A 16,851-nucleotide genomic window follows, 5' to 3' on the forward strand; every position below is an offset into this window, starting at 1 on the left:
GGGCCCTTCCCCGGGGGGGGGGGATGCCCACCCAGACCAGACATGGGGGGACGGAGGAGGGGACAGGGGCAGCCAGATCTAGAAGCAGCAACTTTATTGTCACAGGAGACACATAAACCCCAATTTTGTTAAAATAACCTAAAAACAGCTGAAAACAGACACACCACACCACTGCCCCATTCCCATGGGGCCCCCCCTCACTGCAGGCAGACGGGCAGCCCGTAGGCAACGGGGGCCGCCCCCACCAGGTACTTGAGGCGGGGGGCTTGGCGCGCCTGGGCGGCGTAGGGCAGGAGGGGGGTGCCCGAGCCCCCCCCCAGCCAGCCCCGCAGCAGCGCCTGCGCGTAGCGGTCGATGTCCTGATCTGTCACATCCCACAGGTTCCCCAGGACGAGGGGGCTGGAAGGGAGAAGGGGACTCACACCTGCTCACACCCCACAGGAACCCAGCCCTGCGCAAGCACAGCCCCCCCGCCCCCCCCCAGAGCCCCCCCCCCCATCGCTCACCAGCCGGCCATGATGTACTTGAGGATGATGCCGGAGCCCTCCAGGTCCCCGCGGACCACCAGCGCGGCGCTGCTGCAGCCGAAGAGCAGGGCGACAGCACGGCAATCCAGCCGGGCGATGGCCTGGCCGTCCAGGAACCGGGCACCAGCTCCATGCCCCGCGTAGCTATGGGGAGAAGCCCCCCACGGTGAGCCCTGGTGCCCCCCAAGGGTGCCCCCCCTCCCCCCCGGGGTGCCCCGGTGATGCTCACATGTAGAGGTCGTGCTCCACCAGGGCTGCCTGCATCTGCTCCGCGCTCGGGACGGCTCCCGTCACCCCCTTCCAGCCGGGCTCGCTGCAGGAGAGCTGGTGAGAAGGGGTGAGGGGCACGACCACCCCCCAACCCCCCCAGTGCCCCCACCCACCTCTCAAACCAGCCCCGAAATCGCTCCTCTGTGCCCAGGAGGTTGCGGTGCGGGTTGAGGACGTAGAAGGTGCTGCTGGGGTTCACACCGTGGCTCAGCACGGATCCTGCCTGCTGCTGGGGGGGGGCAGAGACCAGTGGCTTGGGAGGGGGTCCCCCAGACCCCGGGGTGGGGGGAGGCTGGGGGAGGCTGGGGTTCCCCCCAGCCTCTCACCTTCCGTGCCAGGGTGTAGCTGAGCAGGAAGCGCAGGGAAGGCAGCCTGGTGACGGGCAGGGCCTGCAGGCACGCCATGCTCTCCAGGGCAGCTTCTGCAGGTGCTGCGAGGAAGAGGAAGGTGAGAGCGGGCAGCGGCGGCAGTGGCAGCAGGAGGGGAGGCAGGAGCAAGGCTCTCACCTTATCCAGAACCAGGACGAGGGAGCCGCCGGACTGCCTGGCACCAGCTCTCCGCTTCTCCACCGCCTCCTGCAAGAGGAGCTGAGCCTGGTGGGGCTGCGCCGGGCAGAGGCCGAAGGCCAGGGCTTGCAGGTCGCAGGGGGCAAGGAGGGCAGCGGCGTTCAGCACCACCTATGGGGAAGAAGAAGGGGTCAGCGGTGGCAAAGCCAGGGGGCTCAGCTCCCCCAAAGCCAGCCTGGGCACCTGGAGCAGGGTGGGATCCGGGTCCCTCCAGCCGCAGCGGCGCAGCCGGGGGTGCAAGCGGGCGGCTTCCTCGGCCAGCGCGGGCTGGGGGCCAGCAGGGATCAGGGCCCCCCTCCAGCACCCCAGCACCTGCGTCTCCAGGGTCTCAATGAGGCTCTGCAAGAGGTCAGAGAGTCACTGGGGGGGTCCACACCCGCTCCCCCAGCCGTGCCCCATGTCAGGGCACCGGGTGGTCCCCCCCCACCTTCATCCTGCGGTCCAGCTCGGAGCGGCGCAGCCACCAGTCCCGCTTGTCCATGCAGCAGTTGGTTTCCTTCTGCTCCCTCTGGATAGTGTCGAAGTCGCTCAGCACCGAGCACAGCGGGGCCTGGAGGAAGGGAGGGGAGCTGTGACCCCAGCCCCAAGTGCACCTGGGCTGTCCCCCCCTCGCCCCCTGCCCTCACCTTGGAGAGCGCGGTGGGGATGCGGATGTTCACGGGCACCGTGTCCTTCTCCAGCCGCGTCAGCAGCAGCGTGTCCCCTCCGGAGCCAGGCTGGACGCTGGCGAGGGTCAGCAGGCACACCGTCACCCCTGGAAGTCACACCCTGACCTTAGGGTGCACCCCAGGGGCAGCACCCACCACTCAGCACCCTCCTGGGTGCCGAGCTGCCCCGGCCTTGCGCTGGCCTCAGCCCTCACCGCTGGGGATCTGCTGCAGCTGTGCCCGGAACCTCTCCCGCTCCCCGGACCCCAGCCCTGAGGGGCTGAACATGAAGAGCTGCTCGAGCTCGGCGAGGCAGCGGCTCGGGGGGGCAGTGCTCCCCTCCTGCAGGGAGAGCCCACGGAGCTGCTCAGCCACATCCCCCGCTGCTTTCTTCTCCTTCCTGTGGAGGGAAAGGCAGTTGGGGGGGATAGCCACCCAAAGTCCCCCCCGTGGGGGCGCTGGGTGAGCCCCGTCCCCCCAAAGTCCCCCCCGCGGGGGCGCTGGGTGAGCCCCGTCCCCCCAAAGTCCCCCCGCGGGGGCGCTGGTGGTGCTACGAGAGCCCCATCCCTCCCAAAGTCCCTTCCATGGGGGCTCTGGTGGCGCTGGGTGAGCCCTGTCCCCCCAAAGTCCACTCTGTGGGGGTACTGATGCCACTAGGTGAGCCCTGTCCCCCCAGTGTACTGGTGGTGCTGGGTGATCCCTGTCCCCCCAAAGTCCCCTCTGCAGGGGCGCTGGGTGTGCCCCATCCCCCAGCAATGCCCGAGGGACAACCCAGGGACTCACTGCATCCTCCTGTGGATGACGCTGAGCAGCTGGTGGCGGGTGGTGATGGAGACCGACTCAGAGAGCAGGTACGCCGTGGCGAGGGGGGTCCCGGTTGCCGGTGGCCAGAGCCAGGAGCTGGCAGATCCGGCTGTAGAGTGTCCCGGGGGGGCAGTGGCCGATGCAGTCGAAAGCCTCTTTCAGGAGCTGGAGGGCCGTGTCCAGTGAGGAGGCATCTGGAAGGGACACGGAGCCGCAGAGCCCCGGGGCAGGATCAGGACTGGAGCAGAGGGGACAGATGTGGTGTCCCCAGCACAGCCACCAGCTCCCAGTCCAAGACCAGTATCCCATGTGCCAGAGGCTCACGGAGCAACCCCATGTTGCCCCTGCCCAGCAGCCTGACACCCACCCAACCGCTCGCCCACTCACCCTCCATGGGAAACTGAGGAAATGGGACAAGAAACCAAAAACCCACCCACCCTGCGGGTCAAGACAGAGACAGGGAGGTCGCTCACAGCCCGGCCAGAACAAACCCAGTTTGGGGAAAAGTAACTCGCTACCGATTGAAATCGATACGGGCTGTGTCCACCCAGCACGAGCCACATCCCCTGCACCCCCCACTGTGCCGGGTGCTCACCGCCTGCCACGGATGGGGTGGAGGAGAGGGTCCCCTCCCGGGGCGGTGGGTCCGCGCTGCCCAGCCACCGTGCCGCCAGGACATCCTCGCCGGCCTCCTGCTGCAGGACCTCATGCTCCGTGCCCTCCACGCAGGGAGGCAGCTGTCTCTTGCCTGTGGGGAAGAGACGGAGGCGCCTGGGTCCACGGGATGGGTGGCAGTGGTGGGGACAGCCCGGTGCTTCGGGCTGCATGAAGCCAAGACCCCCCCGCCACGATCCCCAGGGCAGCCCAGCCCACCTGGGGCTTCCTCCTCTTCCTTGGAGGCCCGAAAGACCTCAAAGCTGATGTCAAGCTCTTCCTCCTCCTTCTCCTCGATGGCCCTCAGAAGGTCCCGCTCCTCCTCCGCTGTCTTGCTGGGAGCCCTGCGGGTCACCCCGCTCCCCCTTTGCCGCCGTCCCGGCTCGGCCAGTGCGTGGCCGCCCTCTCCGGGGCTGCGCCACGCTGCCCTTGCTGCTGGACCCCGTCGATCTGGGGGGCCGAGGTCTGCGGGCAGCTACAGGGGTCAGCCCCGCTTCGGGACCCTCCACGTCGCTGTCATCACTGAACACCACCTAAAGCAGGGGGGGCAGAGGGGTGTCAGGCCGTGGGGGGGTGGTGGGGGTGGTGGTGGTGTCACACCAGGCTGCCCTCACCTCCCTCCCCGCTCACCTTCAGGCGGGACTTGACCCTCCCCGCGGCTCTGGGTGCCCGCAGGAGCCGGGACCGGCCGGCGGGTGGGGAGGAGTCGCTGAAGATGGTGAAGGGAGTCTGGGGGCCGGGGGCCGCGTGCGCCTTAGCGGGGGGATGGGCTTTCTGGCGTGGGGTGCAGGGCACCAGCGCCGGCCGGATGACGATGTGGGGCACCTCGCTGTCAGGGTCACCCAGAGCGAAGACGTCGCTGCTGTTGGGCGCAGCCAAGGGCTTCACGCGCCGGCTCCTCGCTCCGGGCTTGGGCACGGCGGGGTCCGACGCCACCTTGGGATTGCGCCTTCGGGGCTGAGCCGAGTCCTTCCTGGGGGCGTGGGGCACGGCCGCCGCGCTGGGCTCCGCCGGGGGTCGGCACGGGAAGCGATGAGCCAGCAGACACACCATCCCCGGGGCCACCATGCTTGGAGGCCAGGTGGCAAACCGTGGCCGCGGCTTTGCTGAGCAGCAGGCTGGCCTTGGAGACCTCCAGGCTGGGCAGGTGGGGTCTGCAGGACGCCAAGAAGGTCAGCCCTGCCTCCAGCTCCTCCTGCAGCTCCTCCGCCGGCTCAGGGCTGGCCATGCTCTGAAGGGCCAAGGTGGCATAGCCGGTGGCCACCAGACTGTCCAGCAGCTCCAGCGCAGGCAAGTCCTGGCCGAGAGAGCTGCCCCCCAGCTTGTCTCGCAGCTGGGCAGCGAAGCGGGTGGCCACGGCAGCGCAGCGCGGCAGCACGGCACGGATCAGACCCAGTCCCTCGGCCACGCTGCCAGCCGCCAGCTGACGTTGGGCGCAGGCGAGGAGCCAGCGCAGGCAGAGCGCCGAGAGCAGCAGGTCGGAGCAGAGGCAGCAGGGGCAGGCTGCCGGGTGGGCGAGGAAGGCCAGTCTCTTCCTTCTCTCGGGCTTCAGCTCTGGCGAGGCGGTGAGAGCGTCCACCTTCTTTGGCCTGCTCACCGTTGCCACAAACGCCAGCGCGGGGCCCTCCAGGAACCCCCTCTCCTCCCCGGTGGGCTCACAGACAGTGTCCTGGGGCTTCTTGCCCTCGAGTTTGCCCTTCCTGGGCAGGATCGTCATCTGGCCTTTCTCTGTCTCGCTGGCTTTAAACTCTGCGGGCCAAGGACAGGGTTATCCTGGCGTCCCCCCTGCACAGCCCTCCCTGCGCAGCTCGCACCGTGGCCAGCCCGAGGAGGGGTGCGGGAAGCCAGGCCCAACGCTCCTGCTCTCCCCAGCTAACCCTTTATCGTTGGAGGAGTCACTCGATGAGCCAAAACATGGCTCGGAGCCACCCCGCACCTCTGTACCCTCCTGGGTGACGGGGACTGGCTGCTCTGGCACCATCTGCGCAAGGCAGATCTACCCCAGGCCAAAAGCGGGCGCAGAAAGGGGTCACCCCTGGCACCACCCATGCTTGGGACTCACCTCAGCCCCCCCTTCCCCTCCTCTGAGCCCAGAGCAGGGACTCACCGGTGTCAGACTCCAGAAGGAAGAGAGCCTGCTGGAGGTCAAAGTGGCTCAGCTCCAGCTCACCCTGCTGCAGCTCCAGCTGGGCCTTCAGCACCAGGAAAGATGTACACCTGGGGGGGGAGGGGGGGGGAACGGGACACCATCAGCCCTCAAAGCTGCAAAGCTGCACCCCAACAGCCATCGCTTCACCCCCAGTGCCATGTGGGAGGGAGGGAGGCAGCAAGGAGCAAGATCCCCGTCCGACCCGGTAAGCTGAACTGATGGGGTAACACACCCTGGAGCCGCTGCTTGCTCCAGACCAAGCGGAGAAAATACTAAACGCTCCCACCGGGAAGGGACAGGGCCACCAGCATCCCCTGGGGCCACAGGACAGCTCAGCCCTAAGGGCCCCACCACGCTCCCACGGGGAAGGGACACCAGCGTCCCCTGGGGCCACAAGGCAGCTCGGCCCTAACTAAGGACCCCCAGACTCAGGGCTCAGCCCTGCCCCCCCCAGGCAGCTCACCAGCGGGTGACCTGCAGCCGCACGGCCAGCCTGACGGCATCCAGGCAGAAGGCTTTGGCTCTGCACACCACCTCCAGCCCGCCGAGGAGAGCCACCAGGCGCTCGGAGCAGATCAGCATGTCAGCCAGCACCTGCCACTTCAGCAACAGGTTGTCCCCTGCGAGGGAGGACAGGAGGGTGATCAGAGCTGCTCCTCCCAGGGAGGCAGGCGAGCAGCCTGGAGGAACGGTTGGGTTCCGGTCCCCCGCGAGCAGCCAGCTCACCGTAATCTACAAACCGGACACTGGACCCTGACGCCTGACAGCCCAGCATGTCGCTGCCCAGCAGCAGGAGGATGATGCTGCGGAAAAGCTTCTGGGCTTCGGCAAGAGCCGTCTCGGGAGTCTTCCAGCCTGCGCGAGAGCTGTCGTGGGTATCGGCACCAAGCCGGCCCCTCCCCAGCCCTGGGACAGAGTGACTCCCCCAGATTCCCTCTTACCCCAAATGGGGTGGTCTGGAGAAACCCAGAGCTGAAACATTTGCACAGAGCTTCAGCCATGACCCCTGCCGGCCTGGTGCTCACCAGGAGGGTTGTAAACACCCTCCAGCAACCCACCTTGCACAAAGATCCGCTGCCGGAGCTCCAGTGAGAGGCGGGCAGCAGGGAGGCTCAGGTAGACAGCCACCAGCTGAAGGACCTGGGCTCGCAGCAGGTACCAGACCTTCGTGATTTTTTTCAGAACCAGGTTCTGGAGCACCTCCAGCAACAGGCTGAGACCCTCCTCAATCTGCAGAGGGAGAAAAAGAGTCATGGTTCATGGTCCAAGGTGTCTCCATGCCCCAGGTCCCCAAGGAGGACCATGCCCTGCCCAAGGAGAGGTGGAGACAGCCAGGCAAAGCTGCTGCAGTCTCCTCTGGCCCCCTGACCACTTCTGAGGCAGCAGAGGGCTTTTAGGAGCCATACCCGGTGGCTGACGCAGCACAGCTGGCTGCGCAGCAAGAGGCAGGATTGCTGCAGCAGCAGGTAGGAATCGTCACTGCTGTTGGCCTTCTGCAGGCAGGATTCCATCTCCTCCAGGAAAAGCTGGAAACCAACACGCCGGCATGAGGGCTGCGGCCCCGGGGACTGGCCAAGCTTGGCCCACGGCCCCCTCCCTCCCTGCCAGACTCACCTGGGCATAGCTGGGGCACTCCAGCTGGAAGAGCAGCTTGGTGACCTGGCACAGGGCACTGGCCACGCCCAAGCTGTCCCCGAGCGCGCTGCACAGGGCTCTGACCAGGAGGTAGCTCTCCATGGCTTGCAGGGGCTGGGGGCAGAAAAAACCCCATGGTCACCCTCAGACCACCTCGGGGGTGACTCTGTGTGCCCGGGGAGGCTGCCATCCCACTGGCCACCTCCCCAGCAGTGTTACCTTGGCCATCAGTTTGTAGAGAACTGCCAGGAGGCGCAGGGAAGCCACAGTCTGCTCAGGGCTGCGCACGGCTGGCACACCCGGTGTCATCAGCAGCTGCTTCCACAACGAGAAGGCATCGTCCAGGCTTTTGGACAGGGCTGAGGGCACACCACATGTCTGAGACACTCTGACCCCAAACCAGGCTCCCCAGGAAAGCCTCTTCACCAAGAGCCCAAGCCCGCCAGCATCCTCACCAGTCTCTGTCGCCAGGGTGAAGGAGATGCCGTCATACAGGAACCTGTCCTCCAGCAGCCTGCCTTCGTAGTTGAGGTCATTGGGCTCAAAGTCATCCAGGTTCTTCAGTGCCTGAGCTTTACCTCTCTGGTCCCTTTCTATGTTCTGCAAGGGGAGAAGGCAGCAGTGACAGGCGTTAAAAGACACCACAGGGTTTCCAGCAGGGTCTGCACAGCTTTTCGTGGCCCCAGTGCAGAGGCAAGTGCTGCCAGCAAGGCTGGGGAGGGCACCTGACACGCGCACAGAACCCCATGGCACTTCCAGACCCGTTTCTATGTCCCACAGCCCCGCTCTGCCGCCCCCACCCACCTTCTCCAGCTGGGACTCCAGGGTGCAGATGTAGAGCCAGAGAAGAGCCTGCGCCTGGTCATCAAGGAGCCGGTCCCGGTTCTGGGCGGTCCTGGGTACCAACTCCAGCAGCCGCAAGGCTTCGTGGACCGCATCCAGGGAGGAGCTGCCAGAGAGAGGGATCAGAAACAGCCTCCTGCCCTGAAACCCCTGGAACATTTTAAGGGGAGGGACAGATAAGACACCCCCCCTAGGACCCCAAACAGCAAACAGCCAGTACAACACCACTCCGAATCCTTAAAACTCCCCCTGAGGGCCCTCAAGTGTTCCTTGGGGACTTTCAGGGACACAGGGAGGTGATCCCACCACGTTGGTGTCACCCACCAGTTAGTCTGCTGGGCGTAGCTGTGGTAGCACAGGACCTGGGCCAGCTCCGTCAAGGCGACGGCTCGCTCATGCAGGCGGTCGCTCTGCTCCGAGCAGACCTCTAGCAGGTCGCAGAGGATGTTGTAGCGTTCCTGCCCCGTGTCAGCTCGGACAGCCTTGTAGGCCTTCAGCTCCGCAAAGAGGACCGTCACCAAGGTCTCTGTGCCCAGGCTGTGCCCCTCCAAGCCTTCCTTCAGGGTCCTGGGGAAAACAGGAGCTGTAGGGGGGCTCATCTCACCGGGAGAAGCCATCGTCATCTTAAAGCTTGGGACGTGCAGCTCTCAAGACACCCACCCCCCGTGCCCTGGGGCAGCCTTAGGGTCTTACCGCAACCGTAACTCCTCAGCCCCCTGCTTCACAGCGTCCGTTTTGACTCTGACCCAGAGGGAGACAGGTTCTGCCAGCAGCTCCTCGATGCGGTCCCGCAGCACGGCCAGCCACTGCACCATGCACGCCAGGGCTGCCTCCAGCCGCCCCAGCTGCCGGTAGCTTTCCACCTGCAGCCTGAAGCATTTGTGCAGCTGTGGAGAGAGCAGAGATCCGGCTTCTGCACCCTGTGGGAGCAAACTCCCCGCTTCCCATGTCCCGTACCACAGCGCCCTTCCCCGCCCAGGTGAAGGTGAGACCTCGGAGCAGGGAACTGGGGTTGTTCCAGGAGCAAAGGCTGGTGCCATCCTTTCCTCTGCTGCCCTGGTACTGGGACCAGAGCATCCGGCTCAGCCCTGTTTCTGCCAGAAGCATCAGACAAGCAGTTACCTTCTCCACAGGGATCTCTGGACACGCGTAGGCATCTGACATGTGCAGGCTTGTGCAGAAGATGTCGCAGATGGAGCTGGCCTCCTTGTGGAGGTTCTGGTTGTAGAAGATGTAGGCCAGCTTGAATGTGCATGACGCTGCCGTGAGTGAAACCCAAGTATTAAAGACATGACAGAGAGGGAACGACCCCTCTCTCCTTGTCACCCTCTGCCCTGGCCCCACCAGCCACGCCCTTGGTGTGGCAGAGAACCCCCTCACTGCTCGCCAGGTGCACAGACACCGAGCTCTGCCGCTGCGTTCAGCACAAGCCGAGGCAGAGGAGCTGGGTTTGGTCCCACCGGCTGTGGCACTGACCGGTGATGTCAAGGTACTTGGCTCGCTCGCTCTCAGGGACCTCCTCCAGTGCCTCCAGCATCCACTCCACGCTCCTGCTGCAGCCCTCTGTCAGCTGCTCCAGACCTGGCCAGCCTGCCGCCTGTGGGGAGAGGGTGACTGGCAAGAGGCTGCTGGGGACCCACAGCCCCACAGAACCGCCCTGGGGTGGTTTGGGCAGCCCCTTTCAACCCCACCCCTGTGCCACCTCCAAAGGGAGAAGCTATGTGGCGCCACAAGTGTCTCGCCCACCCCCAGCGCTGGGGACCATCCCCTCTGCCACCGGTACCTGGGAGCACTGGAAGGCATCATAGGCTATAGTGGCAAAGAGCTGGAGGCTGCGGTAGAGCAGCTGCTTCACCATCAGCCTCTGCCTGACGCCATTGGGAGGAATCTGTGGAGGGGAGGGAAGGAGAAAAGCACGTTCATGGGGCCCGGGCAGCACCAGGCGCTGCTGCTCAGGGCAGGGACACTCTGCGAACAGATTGAGAGGAGCACTGAGCCCAGAGCGGGGTTACAAACCCTCTAGCTGCTCACAGAGGCTCTGACCAACCATGGTACGTGGTTACCCTGCCCCCAGCCCCAGCCTCACCCTCTCCAGCAGCTGTTGCAGGACACAGCAGTGCCCCTCAACGAAGGCCCAAAAGCCAAGCACATCCTCCCGGCTGAAGGGCTGCTGCTTGCTTCTCTTTGCGTACTCGCTGAAGGAGAAGACAACGAACTGGCAGCTCTCAGCCAGCACTCTGAGTAATGGCTCCGGGGCTGCTGCTGCCGCGCCGAGAGCCACCACGGCCTTGGCCAAGGGCGGCCCCACAGCGCAGGTGTTCTTGGCCAGCGCCCGGCTCAGCTGAACCCCAGCCTCCAGGAGGGACAGGGGGTCACTGAAAGATTTTGCAGAAGTGCTGGTGGCCCCCAAAAAGCCCCTCACGTCCTTTACTGCCTCCTCAGCCTCCCTGTACTGGCTGCCCATGCAGAGATGCCGGCACTGCTCCAGGATGAGTTCAAAGCAGCAGAGGGATTGCTGAAAGGTGGGCGGCTCTGTTGCCTCCCTTCGCAGAGCTGTGAGCAGGCAGTCCCCAAGCTGTCGGCCGAGGAAAGCCGAGGATGGTGCCTGCTGGGCTTTGTACAAGGCGGCAGCAGCAGCCGCCTGCTGTGCCGTCTGGGAGGCGAAGAAGGGGGGCTGCAGCGGTGGCAAGGCTGCCCCATCCTGCTCCAGCAGCAGGAGGAAGCGCACAGCTTGCAGACGGGCTGACAGGACAGCTCTACCCTCCTCCTGTGGCTGGTCAGGCTCGGCCAGGGCGTCTGCCCCTCTCCACAGCACACTGAAACTGCTGTAGGCGATGGCACTGAAGTCTGCGGCAGGCACCTGGCCAGGGCGATAGGTCAGCAGCCGCGTGCGGAGGAGGTCGGCCACCCTCCGGCAGGCACCGCCGCTGCCCTGGCTGGCGGTGTTCCTGAGCAGGTGGTAAAGGATCTTCTCCAGGTAGAGGGGAGTCGGCTGTGGCATGGCAGTCAGGTAGCCAGTCAGGTAGCCCTGGCATGCCGCCTCGGCTACAGCTACCAGGCTTGCGGCATGTTCAGGGCAGCCCCCAGGCTCAGCCATTTGTTTAACGCAAACCCGCAGCACTCTGTCGCAGACCTGGCTTTTCCGCAGCCTGGTGGCCTGGCTGGCGTTGGAGACATCTCGCGGGGAGGATAAGAGGCATTCCTGCAGAGGGGAGGGCGTCACACCCCCAGCACCCAGCCCAGGGCCCTCCAGGGAAGGGCTGTGTCATTCCCCCCGGCACGGTGCCGGAGGCAGAGCCCCCCCAGTTCCTGGCTCACCCCACAGCTCAGCGAGCAGCTCGCGTATGCCCATCCAGCTGTCTGTTGGGGTGGCGAAACCGGCGCCTTCGGGGTGCTTCATGTGCGACACCATGCTGGTGACTCAGGCAGGCTGGGGTGGGCAGGGAAAGGCGTGAGGACGCCCTCCCCAGATTCCAGGCCCATTACCTGGCCCCCACACCACTCTCCAGCCCCTTGGGAGCCCCCAGGCCCTACTCTCCAGTCCCCCCAGAACCCATAGCCCCACCCACCAGCCCCTTGGGGTACCACAGCCGCCCCCAGCCCCACTGCCCCAACGCTGACAGCACCCCTGCAGCCTGGAGCCCCCCTAGGTCCCCCCTTGTCTGGGGCCTGCAGCTCCCTCCCACCCCACTCCTTGGCCTCCCCAGGGCACACAGCCCCCCCCAGCCCCAAAAGGGGGGGGGGGGGGGGGGGGGGGGGGGGCTCTGGACCTCCACTGGCACCCACAGCCCCACTCCCCAGATACTCACAGCCCTTCTTCGGCCTGGAGCCTCACCTGCCTGGGGCCTGCAGCTCCTCCCTGCTCCACTCCTCAGCCTCCCCAGGGCACACAGCCACCCCCAGCCCCAAAGAGGGAGCTCTGCAGCCCCACCGGGCACCCACTGCCCGCATGCTGACAGCCGCTCTGCGGCCTGGAGCTACCCCCGTCCCCCCTGCCCGGGGCCTGCAGGATGCCCCAGCCCCACTCCTCGGCCTCCTCAGGGCCTCCCCCCGCCCCAGCCCCACTCCTCGGCCTCCTCAGGGCCTCCCCCAGCCCCAGCCCCACTCCTCGGCCTCCTCAGGGCCTCCCCCAGCCCCACTCCTCGGCCTCCTCAGGGCCGCCCCCAGCCCCTCACTCACGGCGAGGCCGCTCCGCCGCCGTGCGCAGGCCGCGCCGCGCGCCCGTTCAAACAACGGCCGCAGCCAATCAGCTGTAGCTCCCGCCGTGGTGCTGCGCATGCGCACGGCGCCGGCGGCCGCGGGGGGAGCTGGGGGGGGCGCGGGGGGAGCAGCTTCCCCCCCCCGAGCGCTGCCCGTTGGCACGTGAAGGTGAACCGGCGGCGCCACGTCCTGCCCGGGCTTGTGCAAATACCCCCGTGCAACTGTCCCTCGTGCAAACATCCCCGTGCAATTGCCCCAGACCCCGAGCAAATACACTCGTGCAACTGCCCAGTTCTTGTGCAAACATTTCCTGTGCAAATACTCCCATACAAATGCCCCAGCCCTTGTGCAAATAACCCCGTGCAAATGCCCCAGACCTGTATGAATACCCCCGTGCATTCGCCTCAGCCTCGTGCAAATACCTGCCGTGCAATTGCCCCAGTCCTTGTGCAAACACCCCCGTGCAATTGCGCCAGCCTTTCTGCACACGCCCCCCTCCCCGCTGCACAACCCGGGCTGGGCGGGGGGAGGGGGGAGGGGGGGGGCCAGCCCTGCCCGTGCCTCAGTTTCCCCAGTTGCGGGGGGGCTCCCCTTACTCACCGCAGCCGCTGAGCGCTGGCCGGGGGGTTCCCCGGGAACGGGGGCGGGGGGGGGCGCCCCCCCCCTCACTTGATGCTCAGCCGGGGGCGGCAGGAGGGGCAGCGCGGGGGGGGGCGGGCAGGGGGGCATTGGGGGGGGCAGCATCGGGCGGGGAGGCAGCAAGGGTGGCAGCAAGGGGGCGGGTGGCAGGGTGGGGGGTGACACTGGGGGCAGCAGGGGAGGGGGCAGCAGGGGGGGGCACAGCAGGGGGGGGCACAGCAGGGGGGGGCATAGCAGGGCGGGGGGGTGGCACTGGGGGTAACGGGGGGGGGGGGTGACAGGGCGGGGGGCAGCAGAGGGCGCAGCAGGGGGGGGTGGCACTGGGGGCAGCAGAGGGGGCAGGGTGGGGGCGTGGGCGGGGGGCAGCAGCAGGCAGCGCAGGCCATGGGGGTCTCCCCGCGGCGGTGAGGCCGGGGTCCCGGCCAGCCCAGTCCCATGACGGCCCGGCCCCCCGCCCCCCCCCTCCCCCCCCCCCCCTCCCGCTCAGCGGCTTTGGGCCGTAAATCCCCCGGCGGGCCGGGGGGGGGGGGGAAGCCGCGCACGTGGCAGCACCCATGGGTGCGGGGGCTGGGGCTGCCCTGCTGCCACCTGCCCCCCTGCACCACCTCCCATGGGGGGGCTCATGCCACCCCCGGCGGGTACCCACAGCACTGTGCGGGGACACGGGGGGCACAGGGGGACATGGGGGGCACAGGGGACACAGGGGACATGAGGAATGCGGGGGGACATGAAGGACATTGGGGTAGGGGGACACAGGGGATGTGGGGGGACATGGGGACACTGGGACGTGGGGACACGGGGGGACATGGAGGGGCAAGGGGACAGTGGGGTAGGGGGACACGGGGGGACATGGGGAGCACAAGGGACACAGGGGTTGTGGGGGGGACATGGGGGGACACGAGGGACATGGGGGGGCACAGGGGACATGGGGGATGGGGGGGTCATGGGGGGACACAAGGGACGTGGGAGGGCACAAGGGACATGGGACACAGGGGCCATGGGGGGGCACAGGGGACACGGGAGGACATGGGAACACAAGGGCCATGGGAGGGGGGACAAAGCTGGGGGGGCAGCAGGCCACAAAGGGGGTGACAGTGGGGGGGGACAGAGGGGGCTGGGGGGGGCTGGGCTCTGCCACCCCTTTGGAACGTGTGTGCACATGTGTCACACTGGGTGTAGCACACGTGTGTCCCCACCCCGCATCCCCCAGCCAGCTGCATGCGTGTGCAGGGCTGCCGCGTGTGCCACCCTCGGTGTGCAGGGGTGTCACCCTGGCCATGCTATGGATGTCACCCTGGACATGGCACGTGTGTGCAAGCATGTTACCTCGGACATGCCACGCAGTCACAAACATGTCACCCAGGACACACCATGTATGTGTGAGCGTGTCACCCAGCACACACAGCATCTATGCATGGGCACCATCCCAGCCCCACAGCATGCCTGTCCCTTGCCACACGTGTCCCTGTCCCTGCCACGTGTGTCCGTGCCATGTGTGTCTCCGCCACATACGTCCCTGTCCCCGCCACACATTCCTTGCCATGTATGCCCCTGCCACATGTCCCCAACCCCCCCACGCATGTCCCCGCCACACATGTCCCTGTCACGTGTCCCTGCCACGTGTGTCCCTGCCATGTGTGCCCCTGCCATGCATGTCCCTGTCCCCACCACACGTCCCCTGCCATGCGTGTCACTCTCATGTCTCCACCACACGTCTCTGTCCCTGCCATGTGTGTCCCTGCCACGCCTCTGCCACGCGTGTCCCTGCCATATGTGCCCCACCACGCATGTCCCCATCCCCACCACACGTCCCTGACACACGTGTCCCTGTCACATGTGTTGCTGCCACGCATGTCCCTGTCCCTGCCACGCCTGTCCCTGCCACGCGTGTCCCTACCACGTGTCTCTGTCCCTGCCACGTCCATCCCCACCACGTCCCTGCCACGTATGTCCCTGTCACACATGTCCCTGCAACACGTGTCCCCGTCCCAGCCATGTGTGTCCCCACCATGTGTGTGTCGCCCGCGCCCCGCTGGCGTCGTCCTGCGGTTTGGGAAAAAATGCGGCGGGTTTCAGGGCGGGGGTCACATGACGGCGCGTGCAGGGGCCACGCCCAGCGCCACGCCCACGCCCACGCGCCCACGCCAGGTGAGGGGGGGGTGTCCCCAGGCGGAGGGGGGTGGGTGCGTGCACGCACACACACACACAGACACACACAGACACACACACACACACACACGAGTGTGCAGCAGCGCGTGTCCCGGGGGGAGCGCGAGTGGGGGGGGGAGGGGGGGAGGCCGAGCACGTGGGGGGCCGTGGGCGTGGCCCCGCGCGTCCGAGCGGCCGTGTGGGCACACGCGCGTGCAAACGTGCAGTGCAAGGCGCGTGCCTGAGGAAGCGAGCGGGCACCAGGCGCTGCGGCGCGGGTGGGGGCGAGCGCCCGTGTGCACACGCGTGTGCAAGGCCACGTGTGCGCGCGCCCGCTCCGTCCCCCCCGCGGGACACGCCCCACGCGCACACGCGCGTGTCCCCCCGCCCCGGCACGCGCGTGCCCTCCCCCCCCCCCCCGCCCCCCCCGCCCCCCTGCCTCAGTTTCCCCAGGGCCCGGGAGCCGGCGGCGGGGGGGGGGTGGGGTGGGGGGGGCGGGGGGGAGGGGCGGCCCCGCCAATGGGGTCATGGAAAAAGGTTCGGGTGGAAAATCCTCCCCCCGCCGCTCAATGGCGGCTTTGTTCGGCCGGGGCCCGCGGGCAGCCCCCCGCCCCCCGCGCCCCCCGCCCCCTCCCCCCCGCCCCCCCTCCGTGCCTCAGTTTCCCCGCTGGGGCGCGGGCGGGGGGGCTGCGGGCAGTGGGGGTTGGTCCACGCTGGGAGCTGGGGAGGGGATGGGGGGCACTGGGCAGTGTGTGCAAGGGCGTGCAAGGGCGTGCAAGGGCGTGCAAGGGCTTCAAACGCGGTACAGAGGAACAAAACGCCGTGTAAAACCAGTGCAATGCTGTGCAAAGCCATGTAAAGCCGTGCAAAGTTGTGCAATGCCGTGCAAAGTGGTCCAATGCTGAGCAAAGCCGTGCAATCCCGTGCAACGCTGTGCAATGCCACAGCACTGGGCAACGCCACAGCGTGCCGCGCAAAGCCACGCCAAGTCGTGCAACGCTGTGGCATGCTGGGCACTGCTGGGGCACTTGGGTGCAGTGCTGTTACACCCCGTGCAAAGCTTGTGCAAAGCCGTGCAATGAAAAGCAATGCATTGCAAAACTGTGTGGTGCCGTGCAAAACCACGCACAGGTTTGCAAAGGTGTGCATCGCCGTGCAAAGCTTGTGCAAAGCCGTGCAGTGAAAGGCAATGCATGGCAAAGCTGTGCGGTGCCGTGCAAAACCACGCACGGGTTTGCAATGCCGTGCAACACCGTGCAATGCTGTGCAACGCCGTGTGACACTGTGCAATTCTGCAAGGGTGTGCAATGCCGTGCAACACCGTGCAAGGCTGTGCCATGCAAACAAGGTGCATCCCCAAGCAGGACCCCCCTGAGGAAGGTTCCCCCACATGCCAGGCCCACACTGAGCATCTCTGGGGACCCTGGGGACCCTTGGTGCACCCCCAGCCACCCGGGGCTGGGGGTGGCGGGGGGGGGGTGGCGCACCCCGGGCGGGGGTGTGGGTGCAGCTGGGGGAGCAGGAATGCGGCTGGGCGGGTGCTGCCGGTACAGGCCTCGCACGCCCTCGCACGCCTGCGCACGCGGGGGACACGCCGGCCGCTGCGGGGCACGGTGAGGGTGGGCACATGTGTGTGTGATTGCATGGTCGGGCTCGGTCACACACACTTGTGCATGACCTTGCACGCTTGCCTTTACCTATGTACACTCAACTGTACTTCTGCATGCTCACACACTTACGGAGTTGTGTGCACCTGTGCACACTTGTGC

The 16,851-nt window shown here is 66.8% G+C and overlaps 2 protein-coding genes across 2 annotated transcripts in view; both read right to left on the bottom strand.

Annotated features, from left to right (window-relative positions):
- Positions 1–79: 79 nt before the first annotated feature.
- Positions 80–12,328, bottom strand: ESPL1 (extra spindle pole bodies like 1, separase). Its single transcript, XM_056321912.1, is given in 35 exon segments — positions 80–399; positions 507–671; positions 757–840; positions 911–1,026; positions 1,124–1,206; positions 1,209–1,227; positions 1,304–1,474; positions 1,547–1,702; positions 1,791–1,913; positions 1,990–2,117; positions 2,226–2,410; positions 2,794–2,879; positions 2,881–3,008; positions 3,410–3,562; positions 3,688–3,823; positions 3,825–4,001; positions 4,099–4,453; positions 4,455–5,217; positions 5,576–5,685; positions 6,081–6,237; positions 6,344–6,472; positions 6,676–6,847; positions 7,024–7,143; positions 7,232–7,366; positions 7,472–7,611; positions 7,708–7,852; positions 8,057–8,201; positions 8,420–8,662; positions 8,789–8,982; positions 9,218–9,354; positions 9,572–9,692; positions 9,879–9,983; positions 10,182–11,297; positions 11,419–11,525; positions 12,275–12,328. Coding segments are annotated over 33 exon segments (6,294 nt in total). The 5' UTR covers positions 11,193–11,297; positions 11,419–11,525; positions 12,275–12,328; the 3' UTR covers positions 80–197.
- A 643-nt stretch (positions 12,329–12,971) lies between these two features.
- The window catches only part of TNS2 (tensin 2), an 8,770-nt gene continuing 4,890 nt past the window's right edge, over positions 12,972–16,851 (bottom strand). The window contains exon 11 of the mRNA XM_056322571.1: positions 12,972–13,098. Coding sequence (XP_056178546.1) covers positions 12,972–13,098 — 127 coding nt within the window. The remainder of the gene's footprint in view (positions 13,099–16,851) is intronic.

The sequence above is a fragment of the Falco biarmicus genome, chromosome 19 (genome assembly GCF_023638135.1).
Source record: "Falco biarmicus isolate bFalBia1 chromosome 19, bFalBia1.pri, whole genome shotgun sequence".
Taxonomy (NCBI): Eukaryota; Metazoa; Chordata; class Aves; order Falconiformes; family Falconidae; genus Falco; species Falco biarmicus.